This window comes from Carassius auratus, chromosome 31 (assembly GCF_003368295.1).
Source record: "Carassius auratus strain Wakin chromosome 31, ASM336829v1, whole genome shotgun sequence".
In the NCBI taxonomy this organism is placed as follows: domain Eukaryota; kingdom Metazoa; phylum Chordata; class Actinopteri; order Cypriniformes; family Cyprinidae; genus Carassius; species Carassius auratus.
In genome coordinates, this window is record NC_039273.1 from 7,489,034 (window position 1) to 7,504,017 (window position 14,984).

Here is a 14,984-nt window from a genome sequence, read left to right on the forward strand (position 1 = left end):
ACTATCAGACCTGAGCCAGAAGGAAGTCAACATTAGGTTGGATTTCAGGATGGGTCTCAAACTTTGACAGTAACAGTATTGTGTTGTGTCATGTGGTCTTGTTTATGAGCTGATGTACTGGTTTGGTCTGGTTTATATATCATCTATGTTTATACCTTTCTCTTTTCTCCTGCAGAATTTTCTGCGCTGTCAGAACAACAAGAACAATTATAACCTGGTATGTGAGACCCTGCAGTTCCTGGACTGTATCTGTGGCAGCACAACAGGAGGCCTGGGACTGTTAGGACTATATATCAACCAGCATAATGTGGCTCTCATTAATCAGACTGTAGAGAGTCTCACTGAATATTGTCAAGGGCCCTGCCATGATAACCAGGCAAGTACACAATCATTCCAGTTATGGTTTTCCCGCAAACCTTTATTTTTCCTCCTTTTTTGCACTCATAATCTTTCCATCACCCATAAGCATTTTTTCAGCATTAAATATGTTCTGTTATGCTTTTCTTTCTTTTCTTTTTTTTTGCAGAACTGCATTGCCACCCATGAGTCTAATGGCATTGATATCATAATTGCATTGATTCTGAATGATATTAATCCACTTGGCAGAAAGAGAATGGATCTGGTTCTAGAACTAAAGGTACATCACTTCACTGATAAAGTAATAACCTTCTCGTTTCATGGTAACAATGAATTTGACTGTGCAAAGTGGTCAGGCCTCAAGTCCGATAAAACAGTTGTTCTCAACCTTTTTGACTTCTGGTACTTGATGACAAAGTTGGTCATTTTTAGACTTATTTACAAAAACTAAGAGCGATATTATAATAAAATAACTAAATTATAGCTAATTATATTCCATAATTCCAGTTTCAATGATTGGGTGTTATTCTGGGTTTATTTTACTGATGAATTACATGACTTTTCTAGGCGCTTTTTGTGATTACAGGATTTAAAAAAATACTTTTTACTCACAAATAGCTATTTCTACCCACTAACAGATTTTTTGAGCTTGACATAACTAGAGAAATGTATATTAATTATAAGAATTTCCATGACTTTTTCACAACTAGAAATCACTCTCATGTTCTCTATAATTAATTCAATTAAGAAATACGATATCAGCTTACATACTGATTTTTAGCGGTTTTAGCATTTTTTTTAAATCTTATTTTAAATATTTTGAACACATCTTGCTGCTCCTGTTTGAAAACCACTGCTATAAAGTCTACAGAACCTTTTATGTTAACATGACAATGTTATATTTAAGTTCATTTGAAGTAGAACAGAGTAAAAAATATGTGAAAATGTAATCAAGACGATCAGTCATTTTTTTGTTTAGATGCAAATGATGTGAGAGACAGTGACAATCACATCACAGTCGTATTCTTTAATAATGTCCTTTTTGCCTTAGAATAATGCATCTAAGCTACTGCTGGCCATCATGGAGAGCCGTCATGACAGTGAGAATGCAGAAAGAATCCTGTACAACATGAGACCAAAAGAACTAGTGAGTGTGTTAGTTATCCTCCCAGTACATTGTGGTTCACTCATTGCTTTAACTGTATCTTGGAGTCATTCTGTGATGACAGATAGTAAACCTTAAACATGAACCTTGTTTTGCTACAACATCTGCATAACCCCAGCTGTGTGTGTTCATGTTTAAGGTGGAGGTGATGAAAATGGCCTACCAGCAGGGTGAAGCAGAGTTTGAGGATGAGGAACTGGAGAACGGAGAGGACCATGCTGCGTCACCTCGCAATGTTGGACACAACATCTATATCCTTGCACATCAGGTACACACACACACTCCTGTATATGCCAGTGTATTTTATAAGGAGAACATTTGTTGTCCATAAACAGCTGTGAAACTGTATTTTGCAATAAATGATAAATTTCACACTGTGGCAAATGAAGCAAACCACAACAGATGTATAGTTTGAATTATGCACAACACTTCCATCAGAGAGTGTTAGATTACCATTCTGTGTTGCTGGCTTACTGATAAATATATATATTTACATTTTATTTAATTGCCAATTTGAACTTTTCACAGTTGGCAAGTTTTGGGCCCTGTATCAGAATAGTTTAATTAGACTGTGGCCAACCACAACACCAAATGTATATCGCTTTATCTAAGCAATTCATTAAATCTGCAGTGTGATCTGATTTAACCTGCTATTCCAGCTGTCACGTCACAATAAGGAGTTGCAAATACTACTGAAACCAGGTGGGGAGGACCAGGCCCTAGAGTATTACACGGAACACACCGCACAGATTGAGGTAACACATACAAACACTTTTAACAAATCGTTTGTATTGTTTTTAAAATCCCATCTTATGCTCTTGTGTGTGTGTGTGTGTGTATACACAGATAGTCCGCCAGGATCGCACTATGGAACAGATTGTGTTTCCCGTACCAAATATCTGCTCTTTTCTCACAAACGAGTCCAAGCTGCGTGTGTACTATGGTACAGAGAGAGATGAACAGGGCAGTAAAATAAATGACTTCTTCCTGCACGCAGACGACCTCTTCAACGAAATGAGGTGGCAGAAAAAACTAAGAGGTAGATTCATTCTTTGGTTTGAAAATGATTCATTTTAAATTAAATTGTGAAACTTACTTTATCATCATTTCTGAAATGGATCTCTCTTATTCTGTTTTCAGCACAGCCAGTGTTGTACTGGTGTAGCCGGAACATGTCGTTCTGGAGTAATGTGTCTTTTAACCTGGCTGTTCTCATTAATCTGTTGGTGGCGTTCTTTTACCCTCTGGACATAATGAGTGAAAGTGAGTTCCCCCCTCTGTACTGTCTTCACAGGTCTGCCTTTCCTTCCACAATATGCCTGGCCTAAGTGTGAACATTCACTTGTGGTGTGTGTGTTTCAGGTTCACTGGACCCTTCTCTTTCTCTGTTGCTGTGGGTGTGTTTGTTGGGCTCGTTGGGATTTGTGTTGATGTCACCGAGGCCGAACGCAGTGCGAGTGCTGGTCATCTGCAGTGTTCTGCAGCTTGGTTTCTCAGTGGGACTGCAGCATATGCTCACGCTCCTGGGAGCTTTTAATGTAAGGTCACACTCAAATACACATGGGAGGTTAGATTTTGAATGCATACAAGTTCACATGCAGTCATACACTATATGCACAGTTTGTTTACTAATAGTCTTACATGGTGTCCGTCTGTACTGACGATCTGACCTTGTTTGGTGTCTGCGCAGGTTTGTAATAAGATAGTGTTCATGCTGAGCTTTGTGGGTAACCGTGGGACATTTACCCGTGGTTACTGGGTGATGGTGATGGATAGAGAGTTCCTGTTTCATCTGCTGTACCTTCTCATCTGCACTCTGGGCCTTTTTGGACACGTTTTCTTTTACAGTCTATTGGTAACCTTACACTAGAACATTTTTACAAACTTATACCTAAACAGAAATTGTGTGTGTGTGTGTGTGTGTGTGTATAATATAATATATATTACAGCTGTGGCAGGTAATGTTGTCAATTTGGGGGGTTACTTTTCTTCATAATTCAAATTCTTGGGGAAGTTAATGTAAGTCAAATCAGCGCAAATACTGAACTCATGAGTCATCATGATATATTAAATACAGCATAATTGCTGTTACCATGGAAATGGCTATATTCTGCTGCTCCAAGAGTGCCTCCTGCTGGCAGAGAATTGATTTGCATCTTCAATAAGCCTTTCTGCTTTTTTTGTGCTGACCACTGAGAAAATCGACCCAGATTTTTACACAACAAACACTCAGTTGTAAATTTGAACCAGTGGATATACAAGAAGCTAATGCTAGAGCATTTAAAAATATATATACAATTAAGTCATTAAGATATATGTATATGTTATTAAATTAATAAAATAATTGTTTAAATTAATGTAATAATTGATACTTCTGAGTAACACCTTTTCTCAAAAATAGTTTAAAGGCTGTTTGCTTGTGAGAAAACCCATAACTGTATGGTATTAATTTTATTTATGCAAGCTTTATAAAGGTCGTAAAAATATTTAAACTTGATTTTAAAATCCTGTAGATATTCAGATGTTATAATAATAATAAAATAATAAATATATTAACTGTATAGATGAAGCTGTAATATGGTTAATCTGGTTTATTTATTTATTTATTTATAGTTTAGCTAGTAGAAGTTATGAATGGCCAGTAACATAAAAATTTTGTATCCAAAAAAGGATATTTTTGAAATTTAATTTTTTGTGAAACTTCAAACCCTGTGTGTGTGTGTGTGTGTGTGTGTGTGTGTGTGTGTGTATATATATATATATATATATATATATATAACAAATATTGTCCTAATTTCATGATGTATTTAATCATTTAAGATAGAATCAAATAATTGTCAGTGCAAATATTTACACCATTATTACACAGCTAATTGTACATTTGTGTATTTGTAGTTATTTGACCTGGTGAACAGGGAAGAGACTCTTTTGAACGTTATCAAGAGTGTGACTCGAAATGGCCGCTCTATTGTCCTGACAGCTGTTCTGGGTCTGATCTTGGTCTACCTCTTCTCCATTGTTGGATATATGTTTTTTAAGGATGACTTTATCCTGGAAGTGAATCGCATCCCCAACAGCACTCTCGGTAATATGCATTCACACAGACATATCAAAGCAAACCACAAAGTGATGTTCATGCTGTTGGGTTTGAAAAATATTTTTGTTGAATTTGAAAATGAATGTGTCAGAGGAGGGAGTAAACCTGGCTTCTAGTTTCCTGTCTGAGGGAGTCTGCAATGGAAAAAATGGGTCCTGTCCGCTTGCAGATGTAGAGGAGGGTGAGCAGTAAAATTCATCCAAACTATTGCATGATGTGCTGATTATTTAGTCCAAATAATCACTTATTTTCCCCAAATTAAATTGTTGTGAGCTTAATTGTCATACGTCTATGACAAGTGAAACATTGAATATATGTTTTTAGTTCAAATAAATAAAAAATAATGTGTTTGTAATAGCATACAGGTCAGGGGGCATGATTTAATCTGCTTTTTAAAAAGCAATTTATTATTAACAATATTAATTGATTAATGTACTAAAGAAACACAAATTATTATCAATTATTATTAAGTATTATTAATTAATTTAGTAATACTAATATGACTCTTAAACCCTAATCCAGCCCAAGTCCAATTACTCCAGTCATGTTATCCAAATATATAAATATTAAATGACTTTTTAGGAAATATTTTGTAGTCTGACATTCAGTTGTACACTGGAAGTGACTGGAAGCAGAACTTCTACATGGTGAGTTTTGTGTGTTTCTAGATGATGTAGAGCGAGCGTGTGATTCTCTGTGGATGTGTATGATCACTGTACTGAGTCACGGTCTCAGGAGCGGTGGCGGAGTTGGAGATGTTCTGCGCAAGCCGTCCAAAGAGGTATAGACATGCATATATTTACAATAATATTTCATTTTGTATATAACAACCTTAAGCAAAACCTGAATGTGTGCTTGCAGGAGCATCTGTTCGCTGCACGGGTTGTGTATGACCTTCTGTTCTTCTTCCTGGTGATCATCATTGTGTTGAATCTGATCTTCGGTGTTATCATTGATACGTTTGCTGATCTGAGAAGTGAGAAGCAGAGGAAAGAGGAGATCCTCAAGACCACATGTTTCATCTGCGGTGAGATGAGAAGCACAGTTATACTCAAATAAACATATATGGAGAGACAGTATTAACATTAAGTGACATGGAATCTGACGTACGGAAGCCATTAGCACATGCCACTATGCTCAGTGGCACATTCGGTGATACAAATGTCAGCGGAGAATGGCATGTGCCACTGACACTTGTGACAATGTCGATGGATTTTGTCAGTGTCAAAACCTGAAGTGTCACTCGATGTGCCAATGAGCATAGTGCCATGTCACTTAATGTTAATACCGCTACTGGATATATATGCCTTCACATGCCTTCCCCCAGGTTTGGAGAGAGATAAGTTTGATAATAAAACAGTGACATTTGAGGAGCACATCAAAGAAGAGCACAACCTATGGCATTACCTGTACTTCATTGTGCTGGTGCGGGTCAAGGACTCCACTGAATACACAGGCCCTGAGAGCTACGTCGCTCAGATGATCAAGGTGAGAACATACATGACTGTCTACTTTGACATAAACAGCAAGCTTTTACGAGAAGACATTTAAATATTTTCATGTGCAGTCTGTTACTTATCAAGCTGAACCTCATATATATATATATATATATATATATATATATATATATATATATATATATATATATATATATATATATATATAGTAAATCTATATTGTGTGTAATGCACAAAGAATATTCTTTTATTCTTTTTGCATAGTGCATAAAGAATAATTTAGAATTATTCATGACAATGAAACAAATACCATCCCCCTCAATTCTCATTAACCTATTATTATTAGCAGTAGAATTTATATATTAGTACTTGGGATTTGTTTGTACTTTAATTTTGTTGTAATTTAACAGCATTACAAAGAGGTTAATATTTATTTTCACATTACAGCAGTTAGAATAAGGGAAGAAAAATTCACAAAGAAAAAAATCTTAATGGTCCTAGAAAATGCACTTCATAACCTTTATTCCATAGAAAAATAATAAAACAAACAAATTATAATAACCTAATCTCTATAATCATAAAAAAGAACATATCCTGGTCATTTGTCGACTTGAAATCTATTTATTCATCCATAGCATTTTTTTTTAATTGCACCTTTTCCACACAAGGCAGGCTTTGATAAAATCATAACATCATGATTTATCCTTTTCATATTGTTTATCAGTAGCGTGACCTCTTTAACCCCCATTCAGGAACACAATCTGGACTGGTTTCCACGTATGAGGGCCATGTCACTGGTCAGCAGCGATGGTGAGGGTGAACAAAATGAACTGCGTAGTTTGCAAGAGAAACTTGATTCCACAATGAGACTGGTCTCCAACCTGACCAATCAGCTCACAGAGCTCAAAGAACAGGTTTGTGTTTGACTAGTTTTATAAAGGCGTGTGTCTACATACTCTATCAAATTATTCTTAATAACAACTGGAATGCTTGCACTACACCTAAATTGCAGAGGCGTCATAAGCTGTCAATTTGTGGTATGAGATGTGTAGAAGTTAAATGCGATTGACTGAGCTCATCCCTGTTGTCAATCTTCAGATGACTGAACAGAGGAAACACAAGCAGCGGATTGGTCTGCTGGGAAACCCCGCCCACCTCAACATCAACCCGGCCTGAGGCCTGACTAACATTATGGAGCATCATTCCAGCATATATTCAATCACACCGTCACAGCCTTAAAACCACATGCTATTATATTATCTTACTATGGACTCGTAATATGATCATGAAGTCATGTCTGGTGATACTTCGACATGTATACTCACTGAAGGACTCCAATCAAGACATTTTGAGCATCATTGCTGTATGAGGTCTGTATGCTGTATGCTATATTATTTTTTTTAAGCACCAATGTGATCAGAAACTATCTTTGCACTGTGTATGAGTGTAGTATTATAGGATGCCTTCATAGAGTGGTTCTTAAGAGTTACGTACATATGGATTTTTTCACACATTTTTATCAAAATGGATTGCGTTTGAGAATATTAATATAATGTGTGAAGTTTTTATATATATTTTTAAAAAATAAAGAAATTTAGATGTTCAGATATTTCGTTATTTTAGAATTTCTAAAAAACACTACATTTAAGTTTCTAGAACAAACAATGAGTGAGACTAGATTGCCTTTAAAATATGGGTCGTTCTTCAATAATTCAGGAGAACTGGGTTGATGACAGAATGTTTTAATGACAATAATTCCAGAAAATGTGATATTGTGCGTCAAATTTGAGAACCACGAGCTTCACAAACAAAACCATAGTCAGTCCTACCAATCACAGAGACCCACAGGACAGATTAAATCACAAATTCACAGAGCTCTTTATATTCGGTTCTCAGTTCAAAAAATATAAAAGACAGCCCTGGTAATGAACATGAGAATAATTGAGATGAAAACGGTTCACTCTCCATAAACAGACCGTATAGACCACAAAGCAAAAAAAAAAAAAAAAAACTACTGTTGTAACAAGGCTTTAGAAACATAAACATTTGGCTTTTTTTTCCGGAAACATAACAGAGATAATATATTAGAAAATGTCCTGCTACATTTTAAGTATCCGAATTGACAGTTGTTTTTTTAACACCTGTCAAAATTCTGATAGGACTTCCAACATCCAGGTGGTTTCAACACTATACAAGGTAAAGTTCACGTCTGCGGATTAATCTGCATTTATTTTTTTATTTTTTTAAACCAAGTCATGTATTCTGTTTTTTTACAAATAGCATTTAGTGTTAGATGACAGCCAAAGCACTTAATTTAAACTCTAGTGTGTGAATGGTTGAGACATAACATATTGCTTAAGGAAATGTGAACCCAGGAAGCAAATCAAATAAATTTAAGTTCAATAAACAGCCCTTATTATTTAGTCTCAAAAACAAAATGTTAATCTTTCCAGCAAAAATTTTCAGTAGAAAATTATAGAAAGGAAACTTGAATATCCTTCAGATCTGCTCTGTGCCAGCCTCGAATTCAAGCACAGACCTACACATGTAAATACATGCGCACACACACAAACACTCGCACACACAAACCCTAGGGTTATTAATCAATAACTGGATTCCAGTCACCTATGTGGCAATTGAGAAGAGAGAAAATACATATATGAGGCCTAAAGTTGCTCATCTTCAGGACTCAGAACTGACTTTCTGCCCAATGTTTTCAAACACGCAGAGGAGTCACATTAAAAGGATGGAACAGCCTGATGGAGTGTTGCTGATGTACAGGATGTGAGGTCATAGGTCAGTAGTGCGGTGGAACAGTGAGAAGAGCCTCTTCTGGCAGACGGGAAATCTCCACATTCTGTCATAGTCAAAGGATTAATTTTTTTTTTCTTAACCATTAGAATGAATGTTTATATATGTAAAAGGACTGCATGGTTTTCTCACCTCAGGTTTGTCTCTGTGAGTGTTCACCGCCTCCACATTAAGATAGATCGACTCCACTTTACAGCCTAGTGCAGGACAGAATCTAGGTTACATTCAAGTACATTTCAAGAGTTTCCAGGTAATTAAATAAGCTCTTCAACAAATAAAACACTGGTTGGAAAAGTGCGTCTTTGAACTGATCATAAATCACTGCAGCCTGTAACAGAGTAAAAACCTCTTAGATTCATTTCTGGCTACATTAAACTACTACATTAAGTTCGGCACTGCTTGTTCTGTTCTTCGTTTTTAATTGCTCAGTGTTTTTTCACACAGGACAGTGCAGAATGACTTGTTACTTCTCATTTAGAATCAAGGTAGTCTTACAGGAACAGTACAATAAAAGACAGAAAATCAGTGAATAATGACTTGATTTCAGACTGTTTTTTACAAAAAGCTATCATACTAAGTCGGAATTATTGTTATTAAAATTAATTGGTGGCCAAAATACCTTGTTTGCCCCCTTGCATATAATGTGCAGGGCTCTGTATACATGATCAATGTTAAGTTGAATTTTTTTTGCTGAAGCACCAAGTACCCGCCGTGCACATGCTCAGCGTGTGAGAGAGATGAGTTTCTCACCATAGGCCACAGGAGAAAGTTTCAGGACTGTGTGCAGGGGGCATTTCAGGTACGGCAGCTCTTCTGGAAGGCAAAAGAAAAGGTTAAAGCTATATAACAACATGTTAATATTTTATTAACCACAGCATTTTATCCTGTCTACACACCTGCACTCTTGTCCAGGAAGTAAGCAAGCAGACAACGCATAACAGCCTGGTGACAAATAACCAAAACATTCTCCTGGCGTTCAAGCTCCATAATGACGGGCTCCAATCGCTGGACAAGATCCTCATAAGACTGTAAAGAGCAAGAATGTTAGAATTTCTCAGATTTAACGAGGTTACTTTTCTAGTTAGTTTCAACACACCTCTCCATTAGGGTAGCGGTAGTGATATTTGTCCTGGTCTCTGAGGGCAAACTCCAGAGGATAGTGTTCCTGGATCTCCTCATACATCATCTCCTCACAAACACCCTGCACACACGTCGAAAGTCACTCACTTAGCACTATCAAATGGAATTACAAAGACAACACTCTCATATAATGCTTACAGCATCAATCTCATTGAGGGTTTTCCATTGTTCATATGGTGCACCCAACGCTTCAGCGGTCTGAATGGTCCGCTTCATCTGACTCGTCCACACCTTGAGATCCTTTATATTCTGTTCCTGTATAAACCTCCCTAGACACTGAGCAAACTGAGACATGTGAAAAGAAAGAGATGGTTAAATACAAACCACCAATGAACAATATTTCACAGACACGTATACCATAACGCACCTCTTTTCCACGGGGTGACAGGCCTGAATCCCCTCCAATGCAACCTCTGATGTTAAGGTCGCTCTCTCCATGGCGACAGAGGTAGATGGAGCGTGGTGTAATGTGGATGTTCATCAGATAATAAACGATTCTGCTCTGAATGTGGTCCAGTACACGGTTCACCAAATACCGCTGACCCACATCCATTATTTTAATGTATGACAGTTCTCTGCAAGACAACATATACAGCATTAAAGCAACTTCACACAAAATGCATAAATCATTTGATGCTAGAATTATTCTTAGATGGAATAAAAATGGAAACAAATGAAATCAGATTTCTGACCTGTCTAGGTCTTCATCCAGTGGCTGGTAACTGTTCTCATAGCACTTGATCCTCTTCATGAAGTCCTGGATGGCTTCTTCCGTGTTGCAGTCAGTGTAGTCCGGGCTACCCAGCTTCACCTGCTGCTCTCCCACACACAAAAAGAGGAGAGATTAATGCTGGGATAATTTAATAAATAAATATTAATGTACTAAAGAATAATGCTTGAGAACATTGGAAATCACTTGTCAATATTTGAATCACTTTCTTACCACAATGTTCTCTGCAATAACTCTGGGGTCTTCACACACAGATTCCACAAAAAACACCTAATTAAAAACATCAAGACTTAAGGATGGTAAAATCAAATGGAAATTTAAAAAAAAGTGAAGAAACACTTAACTTCTCAAACCTTATAGTCATTTTGTTCTGCAAATCTCATGATGGTGGCCCTCCGTTCTCTGGTTGTGTTTGTGGCGTCAAACACCTGAAAAACAAACAACATACTCATAAATTTCAATGTAAAAAAAAATAAAAACAATTGTCTCTTATGCTCTCCAAGGCTGTATTTATTCTAACAAAAATAAAGTAAAATTTGTGATATTGTGAAATATTACTACAATTTAAAATAACCGTATTCTGTTTTAATATATTTAAAACAAAATCTATTCCTGTGATGGCTAAGCTGAATGTTATTACTCCAGACTTCAGTGTCACATGATCTTTCAGAAATCAATCTAACATGCTGATTTGTTGCTCAAGAAACATATCTTATTCAGATTAATGTTGAAAACAGTTGTGCTGCTTGATATTTTTTATGTCTTTTTTTTAGTAGAAAATAAAAGCAACAAATGAAGAAAAAGAAAGAGCAGCATTTATTTGAAAAAAAAAAATCGAATTATAATTGTCTTTATTGTCACTTTTCATCAATATAATGTTTTAGGTGCTCCTTGTTCTTGATTTTATGAATGGCAATACATAAATTATAAATCAGATGGAAATGGAAAACTACTCACAGCAACATGGCCACCTTCAATACTGAGATACTGTCTGACATCATTGAGCGCTGCCAAAGCACACTGCCTGAAAACAGAAAAAAATTAAGTCACAGGACAACACAAAACACACAGAAACAGCAAAAATACATGAAAACAATAATACATGCAGAAATGAAACACACGCTGACTCTTACTTTCTTATCTTCAGCCCTTCCTCATTATCAGAGCGAAAGAATTCAAAGCTCTTGTAGATTTTCACACATTCTCTCCGATACTGTCCCACATTGAACTCTGCAAAAAAAACACAGATTTATCCACTGTATACTGGATGTATAACTGTTTAGGGGTACGTGTGTATTTTACTGTACCTTTTGTTGGTACACCAATCCAGTTGAGGTAGCGTGTGAGTTTTTTAGAAATGTAGGTTTTTCCTCTCGCTGGTAGGCCCACAGTCACAATGAGAGTGGGACAGTTGGTCATACAAACTACCATGAGACAGAGAGAGACAGAGAATACAAATGTGTCTGTAAGTATCAGCTGTTCTGTGTACAGCAGAAAATAGAGTGAACAACTCTGTTTCATTTTCAGTCAGTATGAAAAATCTGACAGAGCGAACCATACAGACAGAGACTATTGTTGGTCGGGGAGAATGTACGTGCAGTGTCTCTGCATCCTCTAAAGGAATCTTAACTTTTTCTTATTTGCTGAGAGTAAATGTATTCTGGTTATTGTGAAATATTATGAAATAGTCTTTGGAAACACAGATTTCATCGGCTTTATACTTTTGACCTTAACCAAATAGAGCAAAAAAACTATATTCAACCAGATACTGGCATAAACCTAATCATTTCTGCATTCTGTTTTATCCATGTTTGTTTGAGACAAAGCTATTGATTAATATACGAGATAAGAAACTTATCTAAATGCTATTTTCCATACATTTGTGTCAGTCCCCCAGACGGATATTGTTTAGATTATAAGATATTTTTATTGTCTGCAATTCAACAAATGTAATTCATGACTCTTGGTTATCAAGCTCTTCTCAATGTCTGCCTCATGAATCAGGTTCCGCGATACTGAGAGATCATGTGCACGGTGTACCCGATGCAGTCAATTCTCTGCTGACTAATCAAATACGGATCCTACTGAAAGTGTGTTCAGCATCTGTTTTTGCTGCAAGTAAAGCTCTTTCAATGTAAGTGTCATGGAGTTCAAAACAAATCAGCATATAATTAAGCATGTGCATCCTTGCAAGTGTAGGGAGTCTTTGAGAATGGGCCTCGCTCAGCAAACCTGCTCTTTATAAAGCTATAAACTTCCTCTGCAAATCCTGCATGACAGCAGCTTTGGAGCCACAGTGATGCTGAAAAACCCTCAGCTTTTGCAGTTACCTTTCGCCCATTTGAATGGAATTTAAAAAGATATCCCAAAAGACAGATCACAATCGTGAAATCGATCACACACCACTTCATTTTACAGAGGAATACAACCACAAAAGTAGAACATTTCACCAAAATAGGATAGGATAGAATGGCATAGTAGTTTATATATATATATATATATATATATATGCTTGAGGGAAACTGAGTGGGGAAAAAACATTAAAACATCTTTCAATCTAAACAAGACAGCGGGGGGGGGGGGGGTGAAACGCCTGCACAATTTCCACTGTGCGATATATTTAAAAATAACAATTTACTTTCCAGATTTTTAGTGTGGACTAGGAAATTTAAAATACATAGTAAAGAATACTACCAGACTGTAATAAATTGTTAAAATGTGTTTATCAAAATATGAAATAAATGTAAAAAATGGAACAATGAGCTGATCAACATGAGTTTTACAAACAGGGCGGGGTTCTTCAGCTGTTCACACGCTGTACACATGGGCCACGAGTGTTGATGCGCCATTGACCAATCAGAGAACGTCTCGGGTCAGGGCTCAGCCAATAGAACGACAGCGACGCAACACAATGCACGCGGCTACTGTACCGGTGGCGAAAACAACATGCTCGAGCTGTGTGGGTATCTCGCAGCACAAAATATTCAGCTGATATGCTCATGATGCTGAGTTGATATTAATAAATGAAGTAAATACGCATACGGAGGGGGAGGAGTTTAATAATGATACAGCACTTTGGGCTTAATGTGACACATTGGACAAGTTACTCATGAACACTCAAGTGTTTGACGTTACTCTTGCAAGCTTTTTCCTAAACAAAGCCTGAGAAGACACTGGGAGGAAAAAAAATATTGCTGAATACCACAGAGCTTACATAAGAGATTTAAGGTAGCTTACTGTACTAAACCTAAAAAGTGCGTTATATCTGAGACTGGTGCATTCTGGTTGCATCATTCCTGTCTGCGCCTTACTTAGTCCGGGTTTACTTATATTTTCGTGCTTGATGTGCTAGATGCATGCCCACAATGTTGATCATGTAATTTATATGAATATTAATAGAAAATACCAGATAAATCAATCAATGAGACAATAAACAAGCACATGTGGTCAAAATCTTTCTAAATAGGCGAACATACACCATTACTTCCGCACCAGACATCATTGTATTACTCAACTCCAGAGGATGACTTAACAAACCCATAAAACACAACACACTCGAATTCTGCCAAGTTTGTACTTACACCAGAGGTACACCCTAAAACATGCTATTGTAACCAGGTAGGTATTGTGAAATGTAATAATATTAACGCTTCGGACAGCTGCATCTAAAACAAACCACATAAACTGATACATATGACCGCATTGTCTCTGATCATGTGTAGTCGTGAAACGCTGGCATTTGCAGAAAGCAAGCATAACGTTAATGTTACCTTTCTTTTGAGAAATGTGTTTTTCCGGTAGCCCGTTCTTGCATGGCATCCATATTTTTCGCAGTGGGTTTTGTGTGAGCTCTCTGGGAATCGCCATTATAATATCTTCGGTGGAACTCATCCTGGCTGTATGATCATGACCAGGTTCTTCAGAGATGAACGCCTGTTCTCTGAGATAACTGAGCTGGTCACGGTGGGCTGTGTGTCATATCGGCTGAGCGATATCAATGACCGACTGTACCGTAATACCAGTAAAAACCGCGCGCGTATGTCTATATATATATATATATATATATATATATATATATATATATATATATATATATATATATATATATATATATATATATATATATACTCTAAATGGTTAATGGCTAATGATATTAATTGCACAGCACTGCAAGCTCAACTGGGCTTTATATTCACCGTTTTTTGTTTTATTTTTTGTTTTCACTGA

General features: G+C 36.6%; 2 protein-coding genes across 4 annotated transcripts in view; one reads left to right on the forward strand and one right to left on the reverse strand.

The window, feature by feature from the left end:
* Positions 1–7,403, forward strand: part of LOC113050374 (inositol 1,4,5-trisphosphate receptor type 1-like) — a 31,759-nt gene extending 24,356 nt beyond the window's left edge. For all 3 annotated transcript variants that reach the window (XM_026213285.1, XM_026213287.1, XM_026213288.1), the window contains 16 exons: positions 176–376; positions 527–637; positions 1,409–1,504; positions 1,662–1,790; positions 2,182–2,277; positions 2,369–2,561; positions 2,663–2,785; positions 2,885–3,060; positions 3,213–3,377; positions 4,418–4,607; positions 4,711–4,800; positions 5,288–5,400; positions 5,481–5,646; positions 5,947–6,107; positions 6,829–6,990; positions 7,175–7,403. In XM_026213285.1, coding sequence (XP_026069070.1) covers positions 176–376; positions 527–637; positions 1,409–1,504; positions 1,662–1,790; positions 2,182–2,277; positions 2,369–2,561; positions 2,663–2,785; positions 2,885–3,060; positions 3,213–3,377; positions 4,418–4,607; positions 4,711–4,800; positions 5,288–5,400; positions 5,481–5,646; positions 5,947–6,107; positions 6,829–6,990; positions 7,175–7,252 — 2,250 coding nt within the window. In that variant the 3' untranslated portion in view covers positions 7,253–7,403. The remainder of the gene's footprint in view (positions 1–175; positions 377–526; positions 638–1,408; positions 1,505–1,661; positions 1,791–2,181; positions 2,278–2,368; positions 2,562–2,662; positions 2,786–2,884; positions 3,061–3,212; positions 3,378–4,417; positions 4,608–4,710; positions 4,801–5,287; positions 5,401–5,480; positions 5,647–5,946; positions 6,108–6,828; positions 6,991–7,174) is intronic.
* Positions 7,404–7,802: 399 nt separating this feature from the next.
* On the reverse strand, positions 7,803–14,742 carry LOC113050375 (6-phosphofructo-2-kinase/fructose-2,6-bisphosphatase 4-like). The gene is made up of 14 exons (XM_026213289.1): positions 14,528–14,742; positions 12,065–12,181; positions 11,891–11,987; positions 11,715–11,781; positions 11,111–11,185; positions 10,971–11,027; positions 10,720–10,841; positions 10,395–10,602; positions 10,166–10,312; positions 9,984–10,088; positions 9,784–9,913; positions 9,638–9,700; positions 9,020–9,084; positions 7,803–8,933 (listed from the first exon to the last, which is right to left on the reverse strand). The coding sequence occupies exons 1-14, from the start codon at positions 14,646–14,648 to the stop codon at positions 8,874–8,876; spliced, it is 1,434 nt and encodes a 477-aa protein (XP_026069074.1). The 5' UTR covers positions 14,649–14,742; the 3' UTR covers positions 7,803–8,873.
* Between the last annotated feature and the right edge of the window lie 242 nt (positions 14,743–14,984).

Coding starts and splice junctions, on each gene's coding strand:
- LOC113050375 (XM_026213289.1), bottom strand. CDS start 14,648: ATGAGTTCCACCGAAGATATTATAATGGCGATTCCCAGAGAGCTCACA. Junction 11,988..12,064: donor GATTGGTGTACCAACAAAAG/GTACAGTAAAAT, acceptor TTTTTTTTGCAG/AGTTCAATGTGGGACAGTAT. Junction 10,603..10,719: donor CTGGATGAAGACCTAGACAG/GTCAGAAATCTG, acceptor GTTGTCTTGCAG/AGAACTGTCATACATTAAAA.